Source organism: Phascolarctos cinereus, unplaced genomic scaffold, assembly GCF_003287225.1.
Source record: "Phascolarctos cinereus isolate Bilbo 61053 unplaced genomic scaffold, phaCin_HiC Scaffold_726;HRSCAF=1367, whole genome shotgun sequence".
NCBI lineage: Eukaryota > Metazoa > Chordata > Mammalia > Diprotodontia > Phascolarctidae > Phascolarctos > Phascolarctos cinereus.
This window is the reverse complement of record NW_027556098.1, coordinates 419,351,728-419,370,477: the sequence shown is the minus strand read 5'-3', so window position 1 is coordinate 419,370,477 and position 18,750 is coordinate 419,351,728. Positions and strand designations below refer to the sequence as shown.

At 43.4% G+C, this 18,750-nt stretch overlaps 1 protein-coding gene across 1 annotated transcript; it reads left to right on the top strand.

The window, feature by feature from the left end:
- The first annotated feature begins 431 nt into the window (after window positions 1-431).
- Window positions 432-18,138, top strand: PLA2G4C (phospholipase A2 group IVC). The gene is made up of 15 exons (XM_078146712.1): window positions 432-455; window positions 733-779; window positions 1,036-1,147; window positions 1,621-1,757; window positions 2,455-2,653; window positions 3,172-3,289; window positions 7,246-7,401; window positions 7,843-7,896; window positions 8,022-8,087; window positions 11,262-11,369; window positions 12,445-12,582; window positions 13,101-13,196; window positions 14,264-14,418; window positions 14,679-14,856; window positions 17,736-18,138. Exons 1-15 carry the CDS (start codon window positions 432-434, stop codon window positions 17,894-17,896), a joined length of 1,749 nt encoding a protein of 582 aa, XP_078002838.1. The 3' UTR covers window positions 17,897-18,138.
- The last annotated feature ends 612 nt before the right edge of the window (window positions 18,139-18,750 follow it).

Genomic DNA, 18,750 nt, shown 5'->3' with positions numbered 1-18,750 from the left:
CATGGGTGAAATTTCCATATAAAAAAACAACCTTCAGAATGTGACTGAGAAGGAAACAGATGTTCAGAATGGAAGTGTTTGCCTCTTTCATATTTTCAATATCTGTATTTGTGTAATATGTGGGGAAATAAACCCTTTCAAACTTTGAGAGGCCAGATTAATAGAGAAAATGACCCTAAATTTATCTTCTTTTTAATTCTGGGTGTCCTAGGCTATGGAAACAGAGGAAACTGCTTTATTTTTGGCAAATAATTTCTATTTTTAAAAGTTTGAGACATAGAAGGAGGTGGTAAGAGAGAAGCAGAGATAGAGAAATGCACAAACACAGACACAGAGAAAGAGACAGACCCTTGCAGGCAGCTTCTGTTTTCCTCTCACTCTTCTGTTTTTATCTGGCTCAGATCTTTCTGTGATCAGTGGAGGCTGTGAAGATGGCAGGCATGGCTATACCCCAGGTACTGTCCTGATTTCTCAGTCTAATTGGTACCTTTCAGGTAACTTCACATGTGGAATTGAAATGGGCACCTTGGGGTAGAGGAGTAAGGATGGAGATGAAGTGGTTGGAGATGCCAAATAGAGCCTTAAATGTTAAAGGGAACTGTCAGGGGGTAGGCCTGTAAGGAGAAGGGGGTCCTGTGTGGCTATTGGTGAGAATGATGGGGATGTGGAGGGGGAGGCAGTCTTACTAATCGGTCTCTATAAAGGGCCTCTACTAGCCTTTGTCTTTTGCAGCAAGTTGCCTGCATTTCAAAGAGTCACCCTGGGAAATGTGATGAAAGGTGAGGAGGGGCCCCAGGCAGATGTGATACCCAACTTGATATGGGGGTGGTTTCATAAAAAGCAGAGAAGGTTTAGTGTCAGGTGGGTCCATTGGCGGCAGATTGACAGCCAGGGTTAGAAATAGAGAAGATGAGGGGTTTAGCCTGATGGTGGGAAGAACTTCCAGGGCAGAACTGAAGATTGGCCAGTCAACTCAGGGACAAGGGGTTGAGCCCAAGGAGCTGGCCATAACAAGCCTCTTAATATTCTGGGCAGTTCTGATATCAGTGTCCATTTTGGAATCTCAGAAGAAGAGAAGACAGCTGTGAAAAATCGGGGGGAGCATGTCTTGAAAGCCTTGAAGAGGTTGGGCCTTGATGTCAAAAAGGTATGGTGCCATGGAGGCCATGGTGGCCATGGTCTAGGCAGAACCTGGGACCATCTGGGTGCTCTGCAGAAGTGTCCCTGAACTGGGTACCTGGGATTTGCCTGACTCTTTACTGGACTCAATTCCAGCCTTTCCCCTCCCATTTCCTGCTTTATTGACCTCTGAAACACTGCCTTTCCAGGGTGTGGACCCTTCTGGTACCTTTATAGGCCCTCCTGCTCCCAGGAGTTAATCATTTACCTTTTCTCCTCCTTTCAATGGGAATTCAATCATCCTTTCTCCCCTTTTTCCTCAGGGTGTGAATCCCCACCTCCTCCTACCTCTTGGAATGTAACTTCCTCTAAACCTTACCCAACTATTCATTACCCAACACCTTCTGTTAACTCCCCTGATGTAATACTTCCTTTTCTCACCTCCCTTCCCAGGTATGAGCCCTGATAAGCCACTTTCACCCCTCTCTCTACTGTGCCTAGGGCCCTGTGGTTTCTGTGCTGGTCTCTGGTGGGGGCCTGAGGGCTGCCATAGCCTGCCAAGGTGTCCTTAGTGAACTGAGCCATGTGGGGCTTCTGGACATGGTCACATATCTTGCAGGAGTCTCTGGCTCCACCTGGTAAGAACCTCTCAGTGTGTGTGCTGTCTCTGGGGAGGGAATCCACGACACCACCTGGAGGAAAGAAATTGGGTTCACACCCAGGCTCTATGCTCCACAAAATCCCACTCCACAAATTCCCTGCTGTCTCCTGACCACACTTGCTCCATGCATAATGTTGAGCCTACCACCCAGCTGATATTGAAGGGGCTTCTGTGAGGACACAATGAATGACAAAGAACTTGGTGAAATTATAGAGTTTGAGAGGAAGAATGGGCTTTGTGGATTACAAAGCAGAGCTGTAGTATAGAGCACTTTGGAAACTGACTAGTTCTGTAATTAAGGCATTGGGCTAATTGTCAATAGGTTTTCAGAGTGAAGGGCCATCGAGGTCTTTGTGAACTGCTAAGAACTTGAAAGCCATAATAGAAGGGAGGAAGGAAGCAAGCATTTCTTGAGGAACTATTGTGTGCCAGGCACTGGGTGAAGCAGTTTTACAAATGCTATATTATTGGATCCTCACAGCAACCCTGAGAGGGAGGTACTATTATCCCCATTTTATAGTTGAAGAAACTGAGGCAGGCAGAGGTGGAGTCACTTGCTTCTTGACTCCAGGGCTGGTGCTATGTGCACTAGGGTGTCTCCTAGTGGCCTAATGGCTTTGTAGGTGGCCAGATCTTTCACCAGCCAGGCTCACAGATGCTTTACTCATCCTCAGGTGCATGTCCTCCCTCTTCACCCAGAGCGATGGGTGGAAAGACCTGGGGAAGATGGAAAATGAGCTCAGGAGGCGGCTGCAGGAGGACTCCTGGATATTCTCTGTTGCCCTGGATCAGCTCTGTGTGGCTGCAGAGAGGGATGACTATTCCCTCACTGACTTCTGGTCCTATTCTGCTGTCTACTACCTTACAAAGGAAGTAAGCTCTCCAATGGAACCCAGGGAAGCTGGGATCAGGGAAAGGTTTCAACTCAGGGTGAAGGTGTTTGCATTCCATACTCCTGCCGGTTACTACCCCAGCCCAGGCCTCCTGTTTGCTGGTCAATCAACTAGTATTACAATGTGCCACTTACTGTGCTAATCGTTAGGGCACTGTGGGTAACCTCATGTTAACTTATTGGTGGTGAGGCAGGGAGGATCCCTTCCATCCCGAAGGTGTCAAAAGTGCCCTAGTTTTAGAGTCAGGAGACTTGGGTTCAAATTCTGTCCCTGCTGCTGATTCTCTGTGGATCCTTGGGCAAATGACTTTCTCTGGACCTCAGTTTTCTTACTTAAAAATGACATGGTTGGAGTAGCAATCATGTTTTGAGATCCTTTTCAGCTGGAAACCCTGTGAATTGGTAACCTCTTGGCACCTCCTAGCTCCATGGGGGACGCAACTCCCTGAATCCTTTTCCATTTCTCTGTACTGAAATCTCTTCCTCTTAACCCAATCAGCTTCTAGGTGGCCGTCTGTCCCATGCAAGAGAACAGTCTGAGATGGGGACTGTGCCATATCCCATATTCGCCAGCATCAGCAAGGACCTCAACTCCAGTGGAAAGGAGGAGAATCTGAGTGAGCATGGTCCTGGTATCTCCCCTGGAGGAGACTTAGGATGGGGTGGCAAGATATCTGTCCAAAAAACCTGTTTTGGGCAGTGACGTCAGGCAGCGTATGGCCAGGGTCACTGTCCTAGGAAGGTCTACGTAGCCCATGGAGCCGAGATCTTTTGTGGAAAAGTTTGCAGAGTCTTCACAGAATTTCAGAGTTGGAGGGGATCTCAGTGACCATCTAGTCAAACTCATAACAGAACAAGAATCCCCACTTCACCATTCCTGACCAGTGGATACATTCCCGTGCTTGACATGCAAAGCCTTTCACCGCCTGGCCACCTTTCTACTTTGTCAGTCTTCCCATACTTAGCTCTTCTCCACATACTCTACAATCCAGCTACATTAGCCATCGAAAACATGCACATCTTTGTTAGACAAACTGCTGTTTGACAATGTGTGGCTCCTACTCATCTTGTATTTGAGAAGTTGCCTTTTGAATCTCAAGTATAGGGCTTGGCATCTCTATTGAATTTCGTCTTAAATTTAGCACAATAATTTAGTAGGTAGCCTGCTAAAAGTTTCTGGGATCCTGACTTGGTTGTCTATTATGCTGACTGGCCATCCGTCCCATGTTTATGATATAGCTAAATTTGATGAGAAGGTCATCTATGCGTTTTTTCAAATAATTAATAGAAATGTCAAAATAAACCTATTTTCATAAATTACTCTTTGAATCTGTCCATACAAACAACACTGAATTTCTAAACTATGTTATCATCTAGGGCACATATCTCCATCTTTTCCCCAAGAATATTTTTGTCAAGTGATTTGCTAAAGTCTAGGCAAACTTATTTAAAACATTCCCAGGATCTGCTAGTTTAATGACCTGTTCAAAGGGATTGAGGTTAGTTTGGCATGACCTGTTCTTGGTACAGTTGTATGCCCTTGTCATCACTTCTTCCCTCTTTAGATCTGTTAGCTATTGCTAACATTATTATTATTATTATCCTTCTCCTCTTCCTCCTTCTCCTTCATCTCTTTATTTATACATTGTAGCATTTCCCCAGAATCAAAGTTGAACTCTCTGGCCTATAAATAGTTTACAGCTTATTCCTTGCATCCCTCCCCTTTTCTAAACTTCAGGGAACATTTACAGTTCTCTAGTCCTGTGGCCCGTATTCTCTACAGTCTTTATAAGATCACTGAGAGGACCTCAGCCATCCAATGCAACAGTGTTTCTCATCTGGGCCAGGAGACTTGAATTCAGTAAGTTCAGCAAGGTGTTAACTTACTACCTCTTTACATATGTTGAGTAGCAACACTCTGTTAGACATTTTCATTTTGTCTTTTATAGTGCAAAAATATCTTGCTTTGAGAGAGAAAATAGAAGGAAAATAAATGAGCATCCCTGCTTTCTCTCTGTTGTCAACTCTCATTGTGCCATACACCCATAGCCAGTAGCCCTACCATTTTTTGATTTTCCTCTTTCCCCAACATAGCTCCCAACTTCCTTTTTTCATCTTTGGGCTCCCTTGCCAGCCTCTGTTCATTCTGAGGTTTGACAGCTGATACAGTTCTTACAGACTGTTCCATGACTTTATATTCATCTTCTGCTGCACGTCTCTGCTTCTATCTGCTGCAAATATATTTTACAAAACTAGGTACATAAGTGAGTTCCTTGTGCATCCATGGTGGTCTCTTCAGATGGTTTGTGTTATTCCTCCTCATCAAAATTGTTTCCTTTTCTCTTCAGAATTACATCCCTGAGAAATCCCCATGGTTCCAGGGCTGACCTCCTCTTTAGCATTTTAGTCTGTGGGTCCTACACATCTTTCCTCAGAACTCTCAGAGATTTGCTTTCCACAAATCAGGTGTGCATGTTGGAGTACGCCCAGGGTATCTCAATTGCTGTTCTTCATTATAGCTACTCTTTTGGGTATCTAGCTTGGAGGATCTATTATATACACATATATATGTATATGTAGATAGGTAAATAGATAGATAGCCAGTTTTCTCCCTCCCCCATCATTTTCTGTGGAGAGCCTTTTTGATTATATTTACAAGACACTGGAAAATACATCCTTCTCAGCATTTTTAAGGTATATTTTATCCCCAGCCAGTAGCCAGTCATTCCTCTATTAATTCATGGTCCAGAAATCCAAATTTCATTCTCAAATATTAAATTTGTCAGTTGTTCATTTCTCTGCTCAGTTTTTCTCATTTGTACCTCTAGTCAATAGACAGGAAGAAGAAAAACTCCCCATTTGCCCCTGTGGTCTTTAGTTTTTATCCCCCACAAGGCTTTGCAACATTTGGCTATACTTTTTTAGATTTCATCTGGCCATAGTATTTGTGCTTGGATTGCTGGAAGTTGGTGGTGGTAATCCATTTTGACGAATCTGGTTCAGTTGTCTGTTATGCATCAGATACATACTCGAAGAAGACAACTGACCTCTCTATTTTTATGAGGTCAACACACAGCTGATTGAGTAGGTCTCAGCTGAGAGACACTGAACAGCTTCTGCTCCTTGGTATTTCCCCCTAATCATTACTGAGTGATTTCACCTGATAGATATTGTGGCTCTACCTTAACATTTCTCAGAGAATATACAGCTTCTTCTTCACCAAACGTACATTTAGCTCCACCCTCTTTGCAACTTTGTTGTTGAGGTTTCAAATGTACAATGGCAGCCTTTCCCTTCCTCATCTTTGTGACATTCTTCCATTCTCCAACTTACTTACATAGGTCAAGTTTTCCCTCTGCTTCTTCACATTTTTCTTAAACTTTTTTATTTTCACATTGAAGCCCCACTTCCATTTTGTAAAGAATAACTTCATTTCCCATCATAATGTGGAACATAGAGATGAATTATTTGAACCTCTTTACCACTGCATCATGTTTTGTTCTGTGTACCATGATTTAAGAGGGACATTGATAAGATGGTGAGTACCCAGAGGAGGGCAACCAGGTTGGTGAAGGGTGTAAAATTCACGACATCTGAGGATTAGTTGAAAGACCTGGGAATGTTTAGTCTGAAGAAAAGACTTAGGGGTACATGACAGCTGCCTTCAGATATACGGATGGTTGTCTTGTGGAGGAGGGGTTAGATTTGTTGTACTTCATCTCAGATGGCCATGGGAGGAATTTACAAGGAGACTGATTTAGCCTTGATGTCATGAAAACCCCCCCATCATTTGAAGTATTTTAAAGCAGAGTTGCCTCCCTCCTGCCATGGTGCCTTCCTTGGTGGCCTCCCTGCAGAGGAGGCACCTTCCTTGGTGGCCTCTCTGCTGAGGTGGTGCCTTCCTTCTCCTTAGAGCTATCCCAGCAGACCCTGGATGGCCAGTTGTCAGGTACGTGAGGGAATTAGGGTTAGTGTGAGTGGATATTGGATTATTTGGCTACTGAGGTTCCTTCTAACTCTCAAGGTATGTTGTGCTATTATTCTTCTCTCCTGGGAAGGAGAGCAGCCCGTATTTTGCACATAGAAAGCAGTCACATGACTGTGGCAGAAATATAAACATCCCATACTCATTGCAGTTCATTATAATAACTTTCCTGTTCTCCATGCTTGTGGAGATCCTCAGCCTCTTTTAAAACATTACTTTTTGGTGTTTGCAAATTGTTTCTCCAGTACCTTTTTAAATGAATAACGGGGCAATCCTGACTGACCAATCTGGTTTTCTCCCACTGGGTTTGGTCCAGTCTCCTATCCTGATTATTTCCAACTAGTTGGTGCCAGGGAGTCACTAGGAAGAGACTTATATAGTGAGTAGATCTCTCTGGGAAAAGCACATGATAGGGAACATGAAATGGGAACATGTTTTAGTGTGAATATAGTTGGATATAAAGCCCCAGGGTGGTGTGAGTCCATCCTTGTGAAAACCCCAGACAATGGTATGAATTTTTCTTTTCCTGTTGTGATTCCTACCCTGGTGCAAATACTCATCAAAGCCACATTTTTGTAATCTTCCCAGATGCCTGGTTTGAATTCACTCCTGACTGGGCTGGCTACTCCACACCTGGCTACTCAACCCCTGGTGCTTATGTCTCTACCACTCAGTATGGGAGCAAGTTTGAGGGAGGGAAGCTCATACAACAACAACCTGAAAGGGATTTCTCCTACCTGCGAGGTAAGCACTGAATCTAGCCTCCAACAAGAGGCATAGCAACAGGAGCCATGGAGTTGTCCGCCCTTCACATGTTACTCTCACACCTTTGGCATCCAATTAGAATCTTGGTTCCCAGAGGTTCCTCACCTTTGGGATTCCATGAGAGAATGGGGGCAGCTTGAAAAGTCTCTGCAGAACTGTCTGAGATTACTTGCTGATGTGAACCCCAAGATGAAACCTTGTTAGCTCTTTATATAATTTGGTACTCAGCTGTGCAATATTCTTAGTTTCCATGTCCCTAGTGGTGACTTGGGTATCTGTAGTCTCTGATAATCTGAAGGGGCAGGAGCATGGCAAACAGATAGAGCAGTGTTCTTTTGGTACTCAGAGATACAAAGTGACAAATGAGAACCCAGCCTTCAGTTACTTTCTGTGATCTTCTCCTCCTCTTCTTCTCTACAGCACTATGGGGCAGTGCTCTGGCTGACATGCATAGTATTCTCAAAACCATCTGGGGTAAGTGTGAGAAACAGGTTTTCATCAGGGTTCAGAGAAGGACGGAAGGGGAACAAGGTGGGGTTTGGGGCCAAGATGGGCATTTCTCTTAACCCCCAGTGAAAGAATATACATCCTCCTTGTAGATTTCTTTGGGAAATTTATCCATGGTTCAAGCATCCAGGAAGAAATGCTCCTTGCTGATCCTGAAGGTAAGGGCCTGAACTTGGATCTTCTCATGCCTTGGGATGGGCTTGGCCCTGGGTGTCAAGGGGCAGGTTTTTTTGAGGCAGTCAGGGTTAAGTTATTTGCCCAGAGTCAGACAGCTAGTAAGTATCTGAGGTCAGATTTCAACTCAGGTCCTCCTGACTGCAGGGTTGGTGCTCTATCCACTGTGCTAGCTAGCTGACCCAAGGATCAGTTTTAAGAAGGTCATATTGGGTGATTGTGGCCACATAAATATACTTATCTTGCTTGAAGCTTTCATGAGCTGAATTATGTGGACTGGAGTCAGTGGCTCTTGAATTATACCTGCCTGCTCTACCCTTGTATTCAGTGGGAGCCATGCTCCCTAACTATATTCATTGTTTCATCCCTTTGAAATTCAGTAGGTCAACTTGTGAAATGATCTTAGGGAAACCTAGTCAACTCCCTTAGGTTTACAGGGAACCAGAGAGAAAATGGGATAATTGACTCTTAAATATGAAGCATTTACTAAATAATAAGGCAAAAGCAAAAGTAACCATAACATTTACTCAGTAGTAGCCAAGAACAGTCATAATGGAAAAGTTACAGTCCTCCCATGAACCTGGGTCACACTCCCACTAATGAACAGTGTCCCTAAAGGAGAGAAAAGGTGTCTGGATTGGACACACACTTACTGGAGTCAAGCAGTAAGTCAAATAGAGAAGCCCATATGCCTGGGGCAACAAATGCCTCTGGAATAGTCTTCAGAATTGTTGGTCTCTTTGGTATGCACTATGCATCACTTGGTGGGCAAAATCAGTTTTCAGCTAGTTGCTCTCCTGTTGAGCAAAGGCACTTGATTGCTATGCTTGGACTACTGAAGCAGTGTCAAGTTCTTTTCATAGCTGCCAGTGGCAAGGCAATCATAAAGTGTTGAGCTCTTTCAGCAAAATATAATATTATGCTCTTGTGGTGAAAAGCAGTTCCATTGAGTCTGGAATCATCCAACGTAATCAGATCTGTTCTCTATGAGCTATGAGAAGTTCTCCCTTCTCAAACTACAAAAGGCAGTAAAAGAGTAACAAACTTTCAGGCACTCCTGAAAGGTTCCTGTCTCACAAGTCGCACTAGCTGACAATAAGCCTAACAACTCTTTCCATAGAGGGAGGCTCCTGACATTCTCCAACAACCTTCAGGTACCTACAAAGCTCTTCTCTAATCAAACAGCTACTGACTTCACTTGTAAAGTCTACCTGTCAGCCTTGCTTCATCCCCATCAGCTTCTATATTCTGTGTTTTGTCAGGTGCTTCTCTCTATGCCTTCTCTTCTCAGCTTCTGACTCTTCCTGTGCTCAGCCTCTCCTATCTTATTTTCTATATCTTTTGGTTTTCTTCATATCATTTATAATGCTTCAAATCAGGGCTTCCTTATAAATAGTGACATGTTTCTATCTTATGATGTAAATTAAAAAATTCCACTGTTCTGACAAGAATGACACTAATAGTCCTTATATAACTATTTCATGCATTCTTAACAGGTATTGGATTGGATTGCTAATTTCTACTTAAATCTTCAAATTGTTTACATAATCATCTGTAAATGAGTGGATAGAACACAATGCCCTGCAGTCTTCCCTATCTCAGTTGATGTGTCTTCCATCGGGACCTGTGGATAAATTTACATGAGAAACAGTTTTCTTTCACCTCTGTAGAACATCTGCATCTCTCCTCAATCATTTTTGGGAGGGTTGAGTTTCAAGTTCTTTTTGTCATTATCTTTCACATGAATCCTCTTTTTCTTCTCCCTCAAGCAACCAAAAAGGTCTCATAGTGAAGGGATCACACTTTATACATACACCACTTAGAGTAGTTGCCATGAAGTCAGTGAACTAGAGTAGTGCTGGAGCACTACCATGCTGGAGAACTAGAGATTCACTAGAATATATGAGTCTTACCCAATTGTCTCGAGACTCATAGTGACCCTGTTGTTTAGATGCCCATCTTGTCTGAAATTTTTTGAGGTGGATTATGTGGACAGGCTTCAATGGCTCTTGAATCATTCCTGACAGCATGACATTTTATTATCAGTGGGAACCATTCTTCTTAACTGTGTTCCTCATTTCATCCCTTTGAGATTCAATGCATCAATTTGTAAAATAGTTTTAGGATAACCCAGTCACTTCCCCTTGCTGTACAGGCAGTAAATGCCAAGGCAAACACGCTTTGTTGTCACTAGACAGGACAACCCCTTCACCTTTGCATCTGCACTGTCTGAAAACCATACTGACCACGACCCTGGGCATGGTATTCTAGGCAACTCTCTTGGGCTTTAAATTGCTGAGGACATGAGATCCTGCATTGTAAAAGGGAATTTTCCTCTCCTGGAAACTACCTGTACCAATAAAATTGCAAATTTAGTCCTTATCCATATATTTATTTTGTATATCATTATATATGTATGGGTGGTCACCTCTGGGAAAGTATAAACATCTTGACAGTAAGGATTCCTTTATTTTTTTCATTTATAAAGCCAGTAACTAGAACACAGTAGGCTCTTCCTATGTGCTTGCTTGCTTGAATGGTTGATTTCAAATACTTGAAGACAGACATCATAACCATCCTTCTCTTCTATTGTATTTCTTTCTACTTGAGGAAATGAAAAGAATTGAGCTGTGACATAGCAATTCATTCAGCCATCTTTATGATTTTAAAAACAGTAATAACAATAATAATTATCACTCCTATATTCACAGTGCTTTAAGGCCTACACATCACTCTCCCCAACAGACTACTGTTACACAAGTAGGAATTGCCAGATGTAGAATTCAATTTCAGTTCATGGCGTTCTTTCTACTAAATTTGCTGCTATCCAGCAAGGGAGATTTAGGGTGATTCTAAAGAAGAGTTTGCTTATAAGATGATCAATTTAGGTGAACAAAGGAGGTTCTGGATTCCTCCTCTCTAAGGATCTTGGTGTTGATATAGCTTCTGAAGATGGCTTAAGTGCTAAGATTATTAATTCCTAGTACCTTCTAGCTTGGACCATTAGACATCTACCTGTGAACAGATAATTTCTTACCTTTCTCAGCCTCCTACCTGAAGAGAGGGTTCTCCACTTCTCAGCCACCTCTGCTTGGCCCCTGGGGCCTGGGGAATTCAGAATAAAGGGGCATTATTTATATTGTGACTTTTCTTATCAGGAGTTACCTTGAAAATCACTGTGAATCACCTATTCAACTTGGTTTACACTTTCCTAACAGAGGGAGACTGTCTGCCCACCCTGAAAAATCTGCAGGTTATAATGACAGGTAAGAAGGGATGGTGGTAGTTCCTGTAAGGGATTCAATACCATGGAAAGAGCCCCTCCCTTGAGCAGAATGTCATAGCATGTCAAAGCTATAATGACCTTTAGCCTTATTTTTCAGAAAAGGCACCTGAGGGATTTGTTTGATCCCACAAAGGGTTAGGGGCAGAGCTGGGAGGTGAACCATGTTCTTCTGACTTGAAATCTAGGCTTCTTGCTACTACACAATGAGGGCTTAATCTTGAAATGTGTGTGTGTGTGTGTGTGTGTGTGTGTGTGTGTGTGTGTGTGTGTAGTGTCCTTTACTTAGGTCTCATCCTTTATTAACTCTACCTTCAGGAAGCCTTTGATGTGATGAATAAAACAAGACATCAACTTTTGGTCAGCTCCTAGTTTAAAAGAGAAGATGATTTTCACCTCTAAGAGTCTCTGATGTGAGGTTTAGACACAGTCCTGCCCTTGGGAGATCCCTTAGTCTGAGGGAAGAGCCATATCTGGGCCACTGAGACAGTCGTGGCTTGATAATGCAGACCTTCCTTCAGAGGGTCCCAAGTTTAAGGAAAGAGATTTGGCATCTGGCTGAGATAGGAAACATGGGTATAACTGCACTCAAGTGTAATGCTCTGTAACAATACCTATGCCAGTGAGATGTTTTAAGGAAGAGGGTAGTAGGAAGAAGGATTGCAACAGGGCTAAGGACAGATAAAAGAGGCTGACAGTATGGGCACAGAAGCAGAGATAGAGAATAATTTTTCAGTTTTGTTCTCAAAACTCTTGAAGACTTCCCAAACAGCCTCAGGTGCTATACCCTCCAAAAACATTTGACAAAATTTCCTGGGTGAAGATCCTGTGTGAGGCCTAGAGTGAGCTGGCCAAGGTGCCGACATAGCCAGTCAGGGTACATCAGGATGCTTCTGAAGTCCAGAAGGATGTGTTCATCGCTTTCCACACTTCTTGTCCTACCTTCTTCTGGACTAGCTGGATTCCTGGTCAAAGGGCTACAACACGGAGCTACTCAGTCAGTACATATGGAACCCTCAAAGTAGGTAGAGAATGATGCGACCTCTTTCTGGCCACAGGGAACAAATATTTTTCTGAGGCTATGACACTGATCAACCAGATGATTGAGAGCTGGGGCCAGACCTCTCGAGATCAGCAGGAACAGCTCATTCAGAGCTTGCTGGCAAAATCCTTGAATGAAGATTTGTTGAAACAGAGTGAGTGAACTTTGAAAATTTCCTACAGCTGCAGTTGTATCTTCTGGGGAGGAGGGGAATACCGGTCATCTCTCTAATGTTACATATCCAATGTGTTCCTTGGAGGCAGGTGAGGGCAGTAGGGAGTGGGATGCAATCAGCCAAAATTCTACAGGATATCATAGCTCAAGGGCCATCTGAGAATGCCTCTTCCAAACACCTTTTTTTTTTCATGGTAGTGAAACTAAGGCTTAGAGAGGGGCAAAGGTTGGCCCAAGTTCCAATCTTTAGCCTGAAATATCCCAGGATCACAAAATTGAGAGTTATAAAGGATCTTAGAGTTGATCTAGTGAAAAAAACTGAGGTCCATAGAGCTCGGGCAAGGTCACATATCCAGTAAGCACCACAGCCAGGTCTCAAACTCAGATTTAAGGGCTCTACTTTCTCTGCTTTTTCTATACAACTTATCTGGCTTTTTGATCCTTGCTTTTCCCAACACTGGACTTCTTTGATTCTGATTCTAATTTCTCTTCCTCTAGGCAGTGTGCCATCTTTCCTAAAATTTTTATGGAAGACCATCAACTGTCTTTTAAGATGGAAGTGGGGAACAACGCATAACTTTCTGTATAAGTATGGTAAGGGATTTTTAGGATAACAGTATTTGAGCAGGAAGGGACTGGAGTGATCATTCTTAGCCAATCTAGATCTGGGCAGCCATATAGCATCTCTGAGAAGTGGTTGTCCCCTTTCTGCTCTAAAACCTTCAGTGATAGGGATAAGATCCCAAGACAGCCCATTCTATGTTGGGACAAGTATCTTTGTTATGCTGTGTCATATCAGCATGTATTTAGTAAGCACTTGCCTTGTGCTGGGCACTGTGCTAAGCACTGGAGATACAAAGAAAGCAAAAAGCTCCATTCCTTGCCTTCTGGGAGTCTGCAGTTTAATTGTGAAGACAACATGCAAACAAGTATGTACAAACAAGATAGAGGAGAAATTGAGGGAAATCCAGAGAGGGATATCACTAATATTAAGGGGGACCAGGAAAGGCTTCTTTCAGAAAGTGAGACTTAGCTGAGACTTGAAGGAAATGAAGGAAGCCAGCAGGTAGAGGTGAGGAGGAAGAGTGTTACAAGCATGGGAGACAACCATAAAAATGCCTAGAGTCAAGAGATGGAGTGATATGTTGGGAAGGTTTTCCTCATATCTGGGTGAAATTTGCTGGCATAATATTTCCTCTTTTCCGTTGCTCCTAGTTCTGCCTTCTGGGACCAGGCAGATAATTAAATCAGCCTCTAACATATCCAACCTTCAGATATATGAAGACGGCATATCTTTCTCTATCCATCTCCTTTTTTCACCCCACCAGTGGTCATCCATGGAGCTCTTTTGGCGTGGGGGACCAGAAACGAAGTAAGAGAGTAGAGAGAGAAAGAAGAGGTGGGGAGTGTGAAGGGGATTTTGAGGGAGCATCCATAGAATGATTTTTGATTAGTGAATGGAAGAGAATGTGTCTCTAGTTGATGGTGGGTGAGGCCACAGCTAACCATAAAAATGAGTAGACTCACATCTCTGAGGTTTTGTTACTTTCTATTCAATGGCTCTTGTGATCCTGATTCAGGAATGAGTTGGGCCAGCTCCAGCTCTGAGATTCTGTGATTTTATGAGAGAGTCTCTTCTCTTTTTTTTTTTTTTTTCTGAGGAGACATTGAAGACAAGCTTCTCACAGAAAAGAAAAATGTGTATTTGATGGATGCTGGCTTCACTATCAACTCTGCCTATCCTCTGGTTCTGCCCCCAGTGCGGAACACTGATATCATCCTGTCCTTTGACTTCAGTGCAGGGGATCCATTTAAGGTAATGAGAAGGGCATTTTCAACTTCCAAAGACCGTAGTCAGAAGTAATCAAGGAAGAAAGAGCCCTTGGGATATGAGACCTGGTTCCTAATCCCCAACTCATGGTAGGACCTTCATCCATCCTTTTCTCTCTCAGCTTAGCCTCACTTTCCCTCTCTCGAAAGTGTAATTTTGGGAGGAGGCTTGAAAGTCTCTAGAGACCCTTCAGCCTCTGGAGACCTCAGGTGTAGTTACAATGTGTCTGTACCACCTCTCCACAGACGATCAAGGACACAGAGAAGTACTGCAAAGCCTGCAATATCCCCTTCCCTCTGGTGGATGATGCTAAGCTCGACCAAGAAGCCAAGGCTCCCTCTGATTTCTACATCTTTGAAGGGGAGAAGGCGCCAGTGGTCATGCACTTCCCACTTTTCAATAAAGTGAATTGTGGCAGCGAAGGTATGGGTTTGGGCTGCATGGCTACTGAGGTACCTTGCATTGTGTTGGTGGAGGTGGGGCTAAAGAGCATTGTGGTACTGGGTTCAAAGACCTTTCTGTCACCTGGAATGCTCACTGTAGGGTTGCAAGCAGAGCTTTGGTGAAGGTTGCTCACCTAGAAAAAGAAAGCTGTTACCAGCCTCCAGGTAGCCCTAAGGTGTGATCCCTACTTTTTGTAGTCCCCTCTACTTTAGTCCTGCCTGAAATGGGATAGTGTAACAGCCAGTGTTCTAAGGGCTTAAGTACCTGTGATCTGAATGGTGGTGGTGGAGGGATTTGTGACTTATATATATCCTCTAGGCAGAGTAGCTTGGTGAAGGGACTTGGGTTGACCTCAGTTTGGCCCAGGTGGTATTCATCACCTTCCACACATGTGGCAAGTCCTAGGTATGTTCTCAGGATTAGCATAGGGAATATACATACTTTCTGTGCTTAGAGAAACAGAGGTAGAGGTAACAGAAATAGAGAATCAAGGCACAGGATGGCAACCGCATGTTGTCAACACAAGGTTGAGCAGAGCAAAGATTTGTGGTGGTGCCCCCTCCCCACACTTTGGATTCTTAGAAGCAGGCATGGTTTAGAATCATTCATGGCTCTTCCACCTTTTTCTTGATCTAGCCAGGCTCTCCAAACTTTTCTGCCATTGCCAGCCAGACTTGCATCAATGCCCATCTTAGATCTATTGGCCATCCCCTTTAAGGGCCAGAAGAATTTAGTGTGAGATGGGGTAAGGGGCACTCTTAAGATGCTAGTGCATCTTATTAGGTCCGTATCTAAGAAGCAGCACAGCAGTGCCTGGCCTAGTTTCTTTGAGTCCTGTTTGATCCTAGGTAAGGTTGGGAAGAACTAGATCATATGCTGTGATTTCACACTATCCGAGAGATATGAGTCAAATCAAGTCAACTAGCATTTATCAAGAGGGTACGATAATAAGGCCTGTGGTCAACTAGATGGAGGCTCTTCATTTCAGGGGAGGGAAGAAAATGGGCACTGAGTCAGGAAAGTTCTGTCTCACGCTGTTTTCTCAGGTTTGCCTGTGGATCCCACTCAACTATGCAGGTTGGAGTTAATAGTCTGATGTGCCCCTCAATGCCCTCAGCAGCAGCCTGCAAGCCTTCTCCCCTTGCTTGGTGGCTTATTGATTAATCCGAAATAACTGCCAGCATCAGTTCTGTTTTCTAATTTAGTGAACCTGATAAGCTTTCAGTGGCTAATCCAGTATCCAACAGTGTCACCAGTTAAAAGTCAGAATAGCTACAGTCCCAATAGGCTGTTCCCTCCATAGTGAGTTCTACCACTTATAAACATTGTGAGCTATTCCACAGGCTCTGTCTAAATATTCTGAAGTTGGTAACTAATTACAATATTAGCGAATGCCCCATGGCTTTGTAGTGTTAACGCAGTCGGTTACCATCTGTGGACTGTCTCCCCTCTATATGCAGTAAACTCCTGCTACGTCTCTCCAAAACTTTTACCTGTTTCTCTTATTAGCTGCCCAGCCCCACTCCCTTCTCCCTCCTATATGGCACACCACAGACTTGCATCATATTGAACCAAACCTCCATGGGACAAATTTATAACAGCACAATTTCAAGTTTCCAAACATCCCACTTTTCATAGTTCAAAGACTTAGAAGTGGGAGGGACCTCAGAAGCCAGGTAGTTCTTATCTTACAAATGAGGAAACTAAGACCCTGAGAGTTTAAGTGACTTGCCATACCTACTTATTTGGCCCTAACATCTCTCTGGATTTCCAGTCTTCCCAATTGTCTATTAGGCATCTGTAACTCAACATGTCCAAAACTGAATCCTTTCCCCTAAACTCTTCTTCCTAACTTTCTGGTCACTGTCCATTGTAACCACCTTTCTCCCAATCACCCAGTCTCACAACCTAGGAGAGAAGACAATTAAATCCATGGGAAATCACCAAATAAAATAGTACAGAAGGAGAAGATAAGTGAGCTCAGGACAGAGCCCTGTAGGACACCGACAATTAGCAGCCATGACCTGTCTGAAGATTCAGCAAAGGAAACTGAGAATGAGCAGTTGGATAAGGAGGAAGAGATCTAGGAGAGAGTAGTATCACAAACACTTTAAGAGAAGAGAATATCAGGAGAAGAGGATGATTGATGGTAGCAAAAGGCTACAGAGAGATAAAGAAGGAATATAATTGGGAAAAGGAAATTATATTAAGCAATTAAAAGATTATTAGTAACTTTTGAGGGAGCTAAGCAGTAAAGGGAGGAGAGAAAGAGAGGGAGAGAAAGGCCTGGAAAAGTTGTAATGGTTCCTAAGATATCCCTAGTTCCATGTGAGAAGGCAAGCAGGATGGAGAGGTACATGGAAGCCACTTCCTGTGAGGGATGGTTGAAGGAGTGAAGCATTTGTAAGTAAGAAGGCTTTGGGAGGCTTCATCACTGTCATGAAGTATGTGAAGGGAAGGAGATGTTAAGGCATACTTTTTCTTCATCACTGGTGACTTTTTATTCAAGGTTAGATGATGACTTGTCAAGGATGTCAGAGGATAGAATTCTGTACAAGTATGTGAAAGGAAAGTCCCTTTGAGGTCTTTCCTGCTATGAGATTCTGTGGGTGCCTGTTCTTAGAGTTGCTTTGATGACAGGGTTCCAGAGCTAACTCTCTTCTAATGAGGAGGGCACAATCCAGAAAGGGCTGCTTGGTAACATCATGGTTTCTCTCTCTCTCTCTCTCTCTCTCTCTCTCTCTCTCTCTCTCTCTCTCTCTCTCTCTCTTTCTCTCTCTCTTCCTTCCCTCCCTCCCTCTCTCTCTCTCTCTCTCTCTCTCTCTCTCTCTCTCTCTCTCTCTCTCTCTCTCTCTCAGAGGTCATTAAACAGAGACACAAGACATACCCGACATTCCGCGTCACAAACTATTCCGATGATGAGGTGCGTCAACTCCTGGAGGACTCGAAGGCAAATGTCAGGAACAATAAGGATTGTATCTTCATGAAGATCTGTGAACTGGCAGAGCCAACCTCCTAAGAATCAGCCTCACTAACTTCTCCCCTCACAGAGCACACACATGCTGGGACTGGCTTCTATTCTCTGGCAGCAGCTGCCATTCTTTCTGTCTCTTTGGGAGGGGCATTCATTCACCTTTTCAGTTAAATGCTTCAAGTGGCTGACTTTTGTTTTAAGGGCCCAATATTTTGCTTTGTACCCTTCATGCAACTTGCCCACATTCTACTTACCCTTTCCCAGACCCAATAAAATATTGCTTTGACTCCCAGGAATCTTTTGTGACATAATGAAAAGCTGGATAGTGTTTCTGAGTAATTAATAATCTATTAGTCTAGCTGCTAATCAATAATTGATGGTCAGTGGTTTCTCTTGGTAACCAGATACCTGATGGAGACACTGAATGACTTAATATACTTTTAGAAAAGGAGATGCACCTGATGGGTGAATTGGTGAACAACTTGTGAATGATTAATGAGGGGGCTGATTTTCAAATGAGGAGATGGGCTGAGAATGTGGCTTGATCATGAGATTCAGTGGCCTCCATCAATCTGGACAAAGGACTCCATCCAGAGCTAGGTTACCCTAAATTCCAATGAGGTGTTGCTGCTAGGACCATGGGCTTGATGCTTTAGGGTAGAATTCACCTAGGTTAGATTCTGTTCACGTTCTAAACAGAAGTAAGGTCTTCTGGTTGGGTGGGGTCTTGCCCCAGATTGAGGAGCATGTTCCTTGAGGATTTGGGCAATCTCATCTATCAGCAATGTCCTTCAGAGACTGACTGACTGACCAATAAGGGCTGGTTCTTGAATGAGGAAAAAAGGGAAAAAAACCTTAAATTGAATTTAATAATTGGTTATTAAGATAATCAAAAATAA